Below are 13,216 nucleotides of genomic sequence, written 5' to 3'. Positions count from 1 at the left end.
TTACACAAATTGAAACGTAGCGATTTTCTATGCTATGGAAAGTCCGCACTATAATGACAGGCGTACTAACACCTTCTGCGCGCTTCGGCAGCGCATTGATATCTGAGCTCCGCATCAATGCGCTGCCGAAGCGCGCAGAAGGTGTTAGTACGCCTGTCATTATAGTGCGGACTTTCCATAGCATAGAAAATCGCTACGTTTCAATTTGTGTAACTAAACTTGTTTCATGTCACTGGTCATATAAACCTATGTAAACAGGAAAAACGCGGAAGAGTTTGGTCGCATCTAACTACAGCCCCAAAAAATACCATTGGCCATACTGAGCCTAGCTACATTGCTAACAGGAGTAACAGCACGTCTGACTGACTGGGAGGTCGCGCAAAGCTCGGAGAGGTACGGAGCAGCTCGTCTCAATTCAGATAAGAGCATATTTCATTATGGAAGTACGGTGGACTGTTCCTTTAACACTGCACATGACACTATATGCATATTCCACAATACAACAATTTAAATATTGCAAGTAATGAGGTGTGGATGTAGGGATTCTCATCAACAGAAAAAGAACACAAAAACACAATGTTGGTTTCATATTATATTCTCAAATACAAAAAAATGAGCTCTGATCAGACAAAAAAACAAACATGCCAATACAGTTTTACAAATATGATACGAGGTATAAAAACTTACAACCACATAGTGCTCACTAAATTGTAGATACAAGGAGAACAAACATGAAATTGGTAAGACGTAAGAATGGTAAAAACGTGTATGCTGTCAAACTCCACAGGTATCCATCATTGGTTATGATTTATGAAAAATTGTGGTATTTAAATTCTCAATTGTATTAGATACAACTGTGTTCTGAAACCCATACATGTAGTTAAACCTTTAGAAAACGCAGCTACTCAAAGTCTAATTTTTATAGGATATGATGAGAAGACAAATAAAACAATGCAAATTTTCAACATACAAATTTTCATCAAATCAAAATTATTTAAATTTATTTGCATCCCCATTACAAAGCATTCGAGCGTGAATCTGTGTGTAGGATCTAATGCAAACTACTTTACACGTCGCTACTTATCAAATGCATCAATGTGAGTTAGGAAGTACTTCAAAAGCAAGCAAAGCAGACTCGTGCCTCCGAAACTAAAATGCAATAGTGGGATGCGAGATAAATCCAGTTAATTTTAAAACTTAGGCAGTTAGAGAGTAAAAGCAAACTTAGGAATAAAAGAGTGAAAGCACAGGGGGAGTGGTCTGAAAGAAAAGGAGACTAATTAAAAAAAAAAAAAAAAAAACAACCAAACAAACAAACTAAAGAAGAATAGAGGTGATGGAATGATATGGAAGAGCCATAGCGGGATACGGCTACTGCTGCTGCGAGCCCTGGCCCTGCTGGTAGTTGCCGTAATTTCCGTACTGGTTGTAGTACTGGTTCCACTGGCTCTGGTTCTGGTAATACTGCTGCCACTGCTGAGCGTACTGCGATCATGAGGAATGGAGAGAAACCACAAGTGTTTCAAATATTGAATCAAACCCGACTAGAGTTAATAACATTAAAGTTGTTATTCTTCTACTAAGACATTTTAATACACGGCTATTAAAAAGACAATGTCTGATTGATCATATCAGATGTTTTATTCGTAGCAGTTGCTGTAGCTGACCTGTTGGTACTGCTGGTTGTAGGTCTGCTGCTGCTGCTGCTGCTGCTGCGGATTGTATGACTGGGCCGTGGTTGCAGGTGCCTGGCTATAACCCTGGCTGTAACTTGGGTACTGGCTGTAGTTTCCATAGTTGTATCCTTGGCCGTAGCTGCTTTGGGTGTAACCTTGATTGTAATTCTGAGGCTGTACAAAAAGAAAAAGGTCACATCTGGAATTATTATATTACATAGAATTATAAAACATAACTACATTTTTGTGCAGTGACCATCGGGATACGAGAACACCAACTAATCTTTGCTTCTGACATGTCTGAGTCAGTGACGTGCGGTGAGGTTTGTGGCGAGTGAGGCACTGACTTTTTCCAAAATCAGATTTTCAAATATGCACCAAAATATTTGCCAAATACCGATTAGTTTCATATCTTATAGCAGCATTCTTTACATAAGGTACATTTGAAGGTACATATTTGGCCAAGGAAGAATGAAAAATGAATGGCGGTTCAGTAGCCTACCTCCAAAAAACACCACGGCGGACCACACAGGCCACACAGCGGGTAAAACCACAGAACAAACCACACAGCACCACGGCGGATGCCACAGACAGAACAGGCCACAGCACCACGGCCGGTGCCACATACATCCATCGCAAGGCACAGCATCACGGCGGATGCTCTCTCTCACACACACATGCACACACACACACAGGATTCGAACACTGGTCTTACCTTTACATGTAAATGAAGTCCATGCGCTGTTCCTTCTGGACGAAAATCTCTGTGACTTTGGCATAGAAATCCTCCTTGTCTTTTTTTAGTTTTAAAAGTCTCTCAGTCTCAATGGCGATGATTGCCAGGGATGAAAGACGTCCTTGGCCGGTGTGATTACGACTGTACGTTTTGAGTCTTTTCAGAGCAGAGAACGACCTTTCCACGGACACTGTTGTAGCCGGTATAGTGAGGGCCAGTTGAAGTAACTTGGTCGCTTCAGGGACCGTCTGCATCAGTTTGTTCTGGGCCAAAAAGCTGAGAAGCTGTACAGGGGATTTGCATTCATTCCTCACTGTTTGTGAGCGATACAGTCCGATCAGATCAGCCTTTAGTCTGCCGAATTCAAAGAACTTTGCGTAATTTGACAAGCTTTGCAGTTTCGTGTCATCAAAATGCTGTGACATTCCATTAAATTTTGCACAATCGACCAAACCAAGGAAAGCTAGATCACCAAAATGATCAAACCGGGCTTTCAGTTGAGCTGCAACATTGTCCAGAATGTTACAGAACAATCGTTTCCGCTCGTCTCTGACTGGCTGCTGACTATCTGTCAGACCGAGTGAGGAGCATTTCTGCTCAAACCGCTCGTAGAAACTGTCAAACTCCTGCCTCTGTCCTTTCACAGCTCCAATTGTGTCACGAATTTGTGCACAACAAAATCCAATGTCCATGGCCTTGTTTTGCAGCACTCTGAAGAGCGCATCCGTTTCATTGAAGATTCCGTCATACACCATAATGAGAAAGCACGTTGATGCTTTTGACAGCCACCGCTCATATCCAGAGGCCATGATTACAGTGTCATTATCCCAACCGTCTGGATTATCGCTGATCATACGGAATACCGCGAGCAGGTCAGATTGGTACATGCTGATGGTTTGCAACAGTCTGGAACTTGAGCTCCATCTTGTAGGCGCTGCTCTTGGTAAACGCTGCTTCACAACATCATCCAGTAAGTGAGTGCGCTTCGTGGACTTGTTAAAAAATGTCCCTATCCCCTCAACTGTTTTGAAAAAGACTCTGCATTCAGCTATACGTTTTGTTGCATGCTGCAGTACTAAATTTAACTTGTGTGCATAACAGTGAGTGAACATAGCTTCGGGTACTCGTTCCTTTATCTTTGCTTGCACACCATTCAGCTCTGACGACATGATGGATGCGCCGTCGTATGTCTGCGCTACCAATTTTTCCAGACAGTTGTATTTCTCCAACACTGCCAAGACGTACTGGGCTATTGCGGGGGCTCTTCGGTCTTCACTAACATCATCAAAGCCTAAAAAGGCCTCCTTTACTTCACAGGCCGCCTCACTTGTGGCAACATAACGTAAAATGACAGAGATCTGAGCTCTGTTCGTGACGTCCGTTGTTTCGTCGACTTCTACAGCGACAAATGGTGCCGCATCGATTTCCTTTTTGATATCACTTCTGATCACGTCTCCCACTGCTTCAATTAAATCATTTTGTATCCCATTTGACAACCCAGAAAATACCACAGATGTCTCCAAGTGTCTTCCGAGCCTCTCATCTCTCTCGGCAAAAGCATTCAATAGCTCGATATAATTCCCACGATTCGAAGAGCTTGTACTCTCATCATCACCGTGAAATGCCAATTCCTGTTTGGCTAAGAAGCAGGTTGCATGAATGAGATATTTTAAGATCTCTCGGTTTTCCTTCACCTTAGCGTTGTGCATGCTAATGTTTAGCCGGTGCTGTTCATTCGAAGCCACATCTATTCGAGAAGTCCCAAAAGTTTTTAAAGCAATTTGGCTTTGAATGTGAATAGCTGAGCATTCATGTTTCAGGAGGCTTCTTGTTAGGTTTTTTAAGTCACAAAATCCCATGTTAGTCCAGACATTGTCACTGGCTGAGAACAAGAGACAGGGATAACAGAAAAGGCGGTTTCTTGTAGCACAGCCACACAGCCAATCTTTTCGGTTGTACCACTCACTTTGAAACGATCGGGTTATCTTCTGCTCAGTCCTTTGAAGTAATTCCTTTAGCTCCGGCGTCGGCCGTCCATTCTTTATCACGTCCCGTTTTCCTTGAAGGTCCAACTTTGAGAAACCTTTCAGTTGAGCTATTACATCCTCCATTGTTGCAGTCAATCGGAACAAGACAACAACAGTCCAAATTAAACTTTACGTGACGACGGAGAGAAGAAGCAACCACCAAACAAGAATAACTGAGCTCACGTATGCCCTCTGCACTGCGGCAGAGCTACTGCCTGCCTCACCTCATGTCTTTTCAGTGCGGCTTTATGTCAAATTGTTAACACTAAATAAGTGATACACATACGTAGAAAACATTACATATTATAAGGAAAGTGAGGACATATTATACACACGTCTACAATGTATAAAAAACATTTTAATACAGCATTACGTTGGTAGCATACACAGAGTAAGCAAAAGGCACGCGCTCAACCCAGTTAACAAGGGATTGCGCAATCTGACGTGAGGCACGGCTTGGTGCTGCCTCACGTCGCTGCATATTCGCTGCAATTGAATAGGAAATAGGCAAATACGGCGATTTTGATCGCAAAAATGATTGAAATTATTTGAATCATACAGAAATGGCATATATAGCACAGATGATTGGACAAATCTTTATTGTTATCATTATTTACATTCATTACATCTCATGACGGCCGGTGAGGCCCTGCCTCACCTGCCACCCCTGACCGCACGTCACTGGTTTGAGTGTCTGGCAATTATAAGTAACGTGCTTCGAAAGGTAAGGGAATAAAGCACAATGGGTAAATCAACGATTCTTTACGGAAAGACTCGCCATATAAATGATTTTTTTTATCGTAGATAAATCCCTGTGAATGAATTGCTACAGAAATGATAATCTATTTGAACAAATGCACTGAAAATGAATATAGAGGAAATTTAAATCAACACCTCCTGACTAATAGGATGAGGATTCAACAACAATGCTGAAGGAAGCAAGGGGGGGGAGAAAGAAAGAAAGAAAGAAAGAAAGAAAAAGAAAAAGGGACAAAGAGAGAGGAAAGAAAGAAAAAGAAAGAAAAAGGCGGACAGAAAGAGAAAGGAAGAGAGAGGGAGAAAGAAAAAGAAAAGGGGGGGACAGAGAAAGAAGAGAAGAAAGAAAGAAAAAAATGGCGACAGAGAGAGAGAAAAGAAAGAAAGACGGGAAAAAAGAAAAGAGGGGGGGACAGAGAAAGAGCGAGAAGAAAGAAATAAAGAAAGAGAAAGAAAAAAGAATGAATGAAAGGGAAAGAGAAAAAAGAAAAAGGGGGCCAGAGAAAGAGCGAGAAGAAACAAAGAGAAAGGAGGAGAGAGAGCAAGAAAGAAAGACAGGGAGAGAAAATAAGAAAGAAAAAGGGGGACAGAGAAAGAGAGAGAAGAAAAAGAGGAAGGAAGAGAGAAAAAGAAAAGGGGGCAGAGAAAGAGAAGAAAGAGAGAGAAACAGACAAGTCAGAACAGCTCTCTGTCTGGTACCTGGGACGGAGTGTAGCTCCCGCTGCTTCCACTGCTCCCTTTGTTGTAGGAGCCCTGGCGGTTGTGGGTGTAGCTGCCTCCTGATTGTGGGCTGCGGTTGTAGCTTCCTCGGCCTCCTGGATCTCTGTAGTTGTTCCCCCAGCGGTTCTGGTTGTACCCTCCACGATTATAAGCTACATTAGGAACAGAAAAACACACCGTGACCAGCCTCCTCCGATATTAAACTGCAGAGCTGATACATAAAATATCGGCTGGTCTGATTACTCAACTACTTTCCTCCCATTGCATTTTAATAAACCTTTTTTATTCATCAGGAAGCCAGACTTTAAGAAGACTCTCAACACCTAATGGATGACATTTTGGATTGTTATAAAACCCTGAACTGATGCCATGCCAAACCTGAAGGTCAGAAAAGTCCATTACCTCCACGATAGCCACCTACTCCAGAGGTGCCACGGTTCTGGTACGAGCCTCGTGTTCCCTGTGCCGACCCTTGGTGCTCATAGCGCTGGAATCCACGGCCGCGGAAACCCCCGGGCCGATTATCGAAGCGCTTGTCAGGCGGCGGGCCAGCCTTTCGGCCCTCTTCGTTGTACTGCTTGATGAGCGTGTCGGCCTCCTCACGCTGCAGCTCTATGAAGATCACGTCATCCAGGAACTCGCCAGCATCAGGCAGCACGAAGTTGGCTGAGGGCGGCAGAGGGCACGCAGTGAGGGAGAGAATGGCCGCGTCGTTGAGAAAATAAAGAGCATCAGCATTAGCATCACTTGAGTAGTGGCAAAAACTAAACTTTAAATAAGGGGGCAGGGGAAGAGGAAAGAGGGGAAGATACGAGATTGAGAGGAGGAGATGGAGCATTAGGACAGTAAGGGGGACCTTGGACAAATATTGCCTTAGTCGACCAAGGCAAAACTTGTCCTGGATTAGGGGTAAACAATGAAAATATAGAATTATGTAAGAGAAAGAAAACACAGACAGTTGCCAGAAAAAGAGTTGAAGGATACTTGAACGAACAAAACAATTAAAAACAACTACCTAAATTAATATCACAGACTTAAGTGGAATTATTCATTCCGGAAATTACTGAGGAATTGATATGAGCCAATTAATAACAGGGTATCTGCAGGCATCAGCTAACTGGATTTTGACTTCGTCAATGTGGCATTGACATTTCTGTTAATTGGAGACACAAATGATAGAACGAAAATTCAACAGAAAAACCAAGTCGCCTCAAAGTTTAGCAAGTCCACGAATTACGACTAAGAGTTTATTGCAAGTTTAAATGGTGGAATCCAACAGAGGATATTTTAGGGGAAAACAGGTTTAAAACATGAATAAAACATGGCGGCTTTGAGAAAAAGCACTACTCGTCAGAGAGACTCCGTGTGGTGGCGTGGGAACAACCTTCACATGGTGAAAACTGAACACTCTCTCTATTTATATATAAATAGCAGTGAAAACTACAGGCTTTCTTTTGCTTCAGCCAGCGGTTAAAGCGTAGTAACTTCCCAAAAGTCAAACGGGAGAAAACTGCATGTAAACATTCCTTTTCAACGGTGGCCCAGGATCATCATGGACATTGTGACAGCAGATACCTGATTACAACCAGACTTGGTTAGACTTGTATCTGTTTCGCTACGACGTATAACTCTCGAACAGCATAATATTTATTTTCCATGCATGTGTGCGATATGGAGAAACATTTTCAGCGACTTTTAATAGGTGGGTTGCATCTGACATCACAGCCGCTTCAGAGATGCAAGACATGAAGTGGTGGTCAGCTAAGCTCACTGTTCACAAAGTGTTACTATCGCCGGGGCACCTCTCTCGTCGTTAAAATGCCCTATGCTTCATTGTTTTGCGCTGCTTGAATCAAACAAACCGTGAAACTGATACAAGTTTCTTCCGGGTTCCCCGTGAAGTGATAAAGGGTGAAAGCGCAAAGGATTTTACCAAAAGATGACAAGAAAGGTGGCTCTTGAAACTTTCGCTGTGATGGAAGGGAGCCGAGTCGAAGAACGCTCGAGTTTGCAGTGATCACTTCGTGAAAGGTTTGTAAATTCCTCCGATTTATTTCGCAAACCACTTTTCTCACCATTTTCCGTTATTTTGTGATGTTTTGAAGTCATCAGATGCGTTTTTGTCGATTGTGGCTGCCATATTGTAAACTAACGCGCATGTTTTCACTTTTTTTTATCAGGATGTCCTAGTTACCAGAGCATCGGCGACGCAGTAGCTCATACGGGCGTACCATGAGAAACCTGACTTGTTTACAATCAGCTAAACTGTTCTTCATGAGAACAGTTTGATCTTCAAAACAAAACAATTCGAATCAAAATCCAATGAAAACTCAGGGAGGAATAGCGATTTTCCTGAAAGTTCATTAATTGGCCTTATTAGCAACTTGTTAATGAGAAATCACAAAACAAGAGAGTAACTTTTGTGCAGATCTTCCAAACAAAACAATCAGAATCAAAATCCATTGAAAACTCAGGGAGGAGTAGCAATTTTTGTGAACTGTGGACGGACGGCGCGTGACGGCAATAGCTCATTGCTCTACTGCTGGTGAGCTGGAAAAATTAGATAGATGAGGTAATCGAGATGATCCACGGAAACACAAAAGCAGAGCTCACGAGTTAACGGCACGAAACTGCTTCTCGGCTATGCAGTTACAGTGAGACGTAATAACTTCTCCGTCCTGTTTCACCAATCTCCAGGTCTTTGAAGGGGTTTCTGTAGATCTTTGTGAACGATTTACCCGGAATTGAAGAGCAGGGAGGATTGAGAATCGAGTGGCTGTGGTTTACTTACATCCGATACTAAAACTTGTAGCATCATACAATCAATCATCGCAAAGATGTGTACAAAAAGCCCAAAAATACCAACTTACCCAGGCATAAACGATACAGGATTTATCTTTTAGTGTCTTGCTCCCCAGCCCTTTAACCCAGCCAGTAGCCTGAGATGTCCGGGAACTCAACGGATGGATAATTTTCCAACTCCTAGGAAAAATCCTTCTTTGTTAACGTGTAAGGATCTATCCCACTGCAAAGAGCAACGTTCTGAAGGTATCTCGACCGTGCATTGGCCTCTAAACTGCGAAAATAGTCGGAGATGGGTTCACTAGCTCTTTGCATAACGACAGCCAAATTGCTTGCCTGAGCACCACTTCATTCATTGCAAAAGTCATGTGACCAAATACAACCTACTGAGGCTACGTTTACATTAGACCGTATCTGTCTCGTTTTCTTCGCGGATGCACTGTCCGTTTACATTAAAACGCCTGGAAACGGGAATCCGCCAGCGTCCACGTATTCAATCCAGATCGTGTCTGATCCGGTGCTGTGTAAACATTGAGAATACGCGGATACGCTGTGCTGAGCTCTAGCTGGCGTCTAATTGGACAACGTCACTGTGACATCCACCTTCCTGATTCGCTGGCGTTGGTCATGTGACGTGACTGCTGAAAAACGGAGCGGACTTCCGCCTTGTATCACCTTTCATTAAAGAGTATAAAAGTATGAAAATACTGCAAATACTGATGCAAATACTGCCCATTGTGTAGTTATGATTGTCTTTAGGCTTGCCATCCTTCCACTTGCAAGTGGTAAGTGATATGCGCTGGGATCACACACACAGCGGCTCAGTCCCGAATCATTGCTTGTGCACTTCACTCGCGCGCTGTGTGAGCTGCGCAGGGCCGGAGTGCGCACCCTCCAGAGGGCACTCGCTGTTCAGGGCGGAGTGATTTGGAGCGCAGGATGCCTGCGGAGCCGAGCGTATCCGTGTATTGGCGTTGCTATGTGCATGCAAATCGTGTATTGGTGTTGCTGTGTGCATACTAATCGTTTTAAAAACGTTAATCTGATGATCCGCTGATACGGTCTAATGTAAACATGGGCTGAGGCTACATCCACACGACAACGGCAACGAGATGTTATTTAAAAATATATTGCGTCCAAATGGGCAACGATCAGTAAAATATCAGGTCCATATGGCAACGCAACGCTTGCTGAAAACGATGCAATACACATGCCACACCTCTAGGGGCGCTGTAAGACGGTCCCTTCGGAGACACCAGAACAATAGAAGTAGTAAGGACGCATGCGCATAAACTATTATGCGCGAGACTTCATATTAGCCACAAAGTCAGGAAAATCTGTTCGTAAAATTACATTATAATGACCAAATACAATGAAAAGTATTTTTCCAGTCTCACCTGTGAAAGGTAATCCCATGTGATCTCGTTTGGACGGCAAACCTGTTGGTACAATTAAACGCAGCTAATCTTTATTCTCCGCTTTGACCTATCCAATATGGCGGCGAGGATGACGTATGATTCTACGCGGAAGGCGGCGTCTTTAATGGTCCGGAATAAATTGAATGCTACACGGTGATGGATTAATTTGTTGTTTCTCACCTGTGAAAGGTAATCCCATGTGATCTCGTTTGGACGGTAAACCTGTTGGTACAGTTAAACGCAGCACATGAATCTTTAGTCTCCCCTTTGACCTATCCAATATGGCAGCGAGGATGACGTATGATTCTACGCGGAAGGCGGCGTCTTTAATGGTCCGGAATAAATTGAATGCTACACGTTGATGGATTAATTTGCTCTTCTATGCCCTTTTTGAGGAATGTATTGTTGGACTTAAACCAACATCTGAAGAGGTGAGATCGCTCCTTTTTTTCCCCATTTTTGCTGGCGGGATTGACTCTGCCCTAAGGGCAGAGTCTCTCTCTCTCTCTTTGCACCATTACACAATAAATATTCACAGTGAAAATATTTTGTAAGCGCGTTTCATGAACCAAGTTATAGGATTTGTTGACAACTCGCATCGAGTTCGTTACACTTCTACCCGGCATGAAGCACTCACAGTCACGTGGTTGTGACGTCATCGTAAACAAATCCGTTCTACTCATCCAGACGACTTCACAACAGCAACGTTGCCAGATCTTTCCACTCTGGAACCCGTTCTCAAAAAGATTGCGTTTTGGGCACCCAAAACGCCGGTGCCGTGTGGACGCCAGGCCTAAACGATAAGCAATTGTATCGGAGTCACCTGAATCCGTTGCCGTGTGGACAGGGCCTGAGAGTCTCAATTCTATGCAAATTAGGTACAATACAATAAAGCAACTGCCAAGTGATTAGCTTGAATGATTCCTTGGACCAGTTGTATGGTGCAGATGTTTTGGATTACAGCAAAAATGGAAGACGTGCTTATAATTGTGGTTTCATCTTACACAATAAACATGATGAAGAAAATTAAAGCCTGACGCAGAGTAGCAGATTGTTGGTGATTGAGTGTACGTAACTAGCACTGTTAGCTTGCTTCACTAAACTGCCAATGGAGCTAGTACGAAATCTAGAACGTAACAAATCAAATCAACCACTTCTCGTACTGATCAGTGTATTATTTTATTTGTGTTTAATGAGTACGCTTTAGAAGCTATAGCTTTTCTGCTACTTCCGTTTCTCACGGGAAGCAGGTTAACTAGAAGATCTTCGACATCTTTCGGCAGACCGACTTCTTAAACAACGTGATCTTTGCAGGAAGATAGCTAAAGTATGACATCTAACAATATATCATGCAACAATAAACTGCGATACAAATTTATGCTAATTCGAATTGATGAATTTAAAAACGAATCATTATTATTTTCAGGCGGTGTAATCTTAGTTTTTCCGAGGTGTAACTGCGTTGCTTAGATAACAACGTACAATAGCGGAAATGCATGTGACTTCATCGTAGGCAGAAGTAACACAACTCTAATGTTCCGAAAACTCACAAAACATATCTAAAATGGTTAAGAGCTGTTATGTAATTCGCTGATAGATAAAACAGGTTTAACAAGATCAACTGTGAGCTACTGCTCACTTACGTATACCCCCGCTCTTGCTTATATCAGAACACAAGCAATCGAAGGAAGAGGACATTTCTTATGAATGTTGACGTCAACAAATAATTAATCCTGAGACAAGCAAGTAAAGAGCAGTGTAGTTTGTAGTTGCTGACAAAAAAAGTGTTACAAAAATTTTGTAAATCCATGCTATAGGTTTCGTAAATACATTTCAGTCGGTAAACAGGAAGTCGATGTGCGACAGACCCGATAAAACGGTATACAAAACCCCAAGCTGAAGCTCGGTACCAAATATCAAGCAATTGAGATTTGTAGTTGCTGGGAAAAGTGTTACGAAAATTTTGTAAATCCACGCTACAGGTTTTGTAAATACATTCAGTCGGTAAACAGGAAGTCGATGTGCGACAGACCTGAAAACAGTATACACGGTATAGAACCCCAAGCTGAAGCTCGGTACCAAATATCAAGCAATTGAAATTTGTAGTTGCTGAGAAAAAAGTGTTACGAAAATTTTGTAAATCCACGCTATAGGTTTTGTAAATACATTCAGTCGGTAAACAGGAAGTCGATGTGCGACAGACCTGAAAACAGTATACACGGTATAGAACCCAAAGCTGAAGCTCGGTACCAAATATCAAGCAGTTGTGATTTGTAATTGCTGAGAGAAATGTTACGAAAATTTTGTACATCCATGCTATAGGTTTCGTAATACATTCAGTCGGTAAACAGGAAGTCGATGTGCGACAGACCCGGAAAAACGATATACACGGTATAGAACCCCAAGCTGAAGCTCGGTACCAAATATCAAGCAATTGAGATTTGTAGTTGCTGAGAAAAAAAAAAAAAAAAAAGTGTTACGAAAATTTTGTAAATCTATGCTATAGGTTTTGTAAATACATTCAGTCAGTAAACAGGAAGTCGATGTGCGACAGACCTGAAAACGGTATACACGGTATAGAACCCAAAGCTGAAGCTCGGTACCAAATATCAAGCAGTTGTGATTTGTACTTGCTGAGAGAAATGTTACGAAAATTTTGTACATCCACGCTATAGGTTTCGTAATACATTCAGTCGGTAAACAGGCAGTCGATGTGCGACAGACCTGGAAAAACGGTATACACGGTATAGAACCCCCAGCTGAAGCTCAGTACCAAATATCAAGCAGTTGTGATTTGTACTTGCTGAGAGAAATGTTACGAAAATTTTGTAAATCCACGCTACAGGTTTCGTAAATACATTCAGTCGGTAAACAGGAAGTCGATGTGGGACAGACCCGAAAACGGTATACACGGTATAGAACCCCAAGCTGAAATTTGGTACCAAGTGGCTATGATTTGTGGTTGCTGAGAAAAAGGGTGTTTCGGATGGACGGACAGAGGTAAACCAGTACACCCCCCCTCCTCCTTCAGAGCGAGGGTATAAATAAGAAGAAATCAGAGCTCTTTTTACAGACTGATGA

General features: G+C 42.5%; 2 protein-coding genes across 2 annotated transcripts in view; both read right to left on the bottom strand.

Moving 5' to 3' along the window:
• Nucleotides 1-579: 579 nt before the first annotated feature.
• hnrnpul1l (heterogeneous nuclear ribonucleoprotein U-like 1 like) overlaps nt 580-13,216 on the bottom strand; it is a 31,008-nt gene continuing 18,371 nt past the window's right edge. Inside the window, exons 13-16 of the mRNA XM_060912578.1 lie at nt 6,318-6,581; nt 5,895-6,067; nt 1,668-1,850; nt 580-1,485 (exon numbers count right to left, since the gene is read on the bottom strand). Coding sequence (XP_060768561.1) covers nt 1,372-1,485; nt 1,668-1,850; nt 5,895-6,067; nt 6,318-6,581 — 734 coding nt within the window. The 3' untranslated portion in view covers nt 580-1,371. The remainder of the gene's footprint in view (nt 1,486-1,667; nt 1,851-5,894; nt 6,068-6,317; nt 6,582-13,216) is intronic.
• LOC132875648 (zinc finger MYM-type protein 1) lies at nt 1,863-5,887 on the bottom strand. The gene is made up of 2 exons (XM_060912579.1): nt 4,379-5,887; nt 1,863-4,294 (listed from the first exon to the last, which is right to left on the bottom strand). The coding sequence occupies exons 1-2, from the start codon at nt 4,521-4,523 to the stop codon at nt 2,394-2,396; spliced, it is 2,046 nt and encodes a 681-aa protein (XP_060768562.1). The 5' UTR covers nt 4,524-5,887; the 3' UTR covers nt 1,863-2,393.

This window comes from Neoarius graeffei, chromosome 28 (genome assembly GCF_027579695.1).
Source record: "Neoarius graeffei isolate fNeoGra1 chromosome 28, fNeoGra1.pri, whole genome shotgun sequence".
Taxonomy (NCBI): domain Eukaryota; kingdom Metazoa; phylum Chordata; class Actinopteri; order Siluriformes; family Ariidae; genus Neoarius; species Neoarius graeffei.
This window is presented reverse-complemented; position numbering and strand designations above follow the sequence as displayed.

Bases quoted from the DNA above. Each gene is read 5' to 3' on its own strand.
- LOC132875648 (XM_060912579.1), bottom strand. From the start codon at position 4,523: ATGGAGGATGTAATAGCTCAACTGAAAGGTTTCTCAAAGTTGGACCTT. The intron at 4,295-4,378 runs GTGAGTGGTACA...TCTTGTTCTCAG, and splicing joins GATAACCCGATCGTTTCAAA to CCAGTGACAATGTCTGGACT.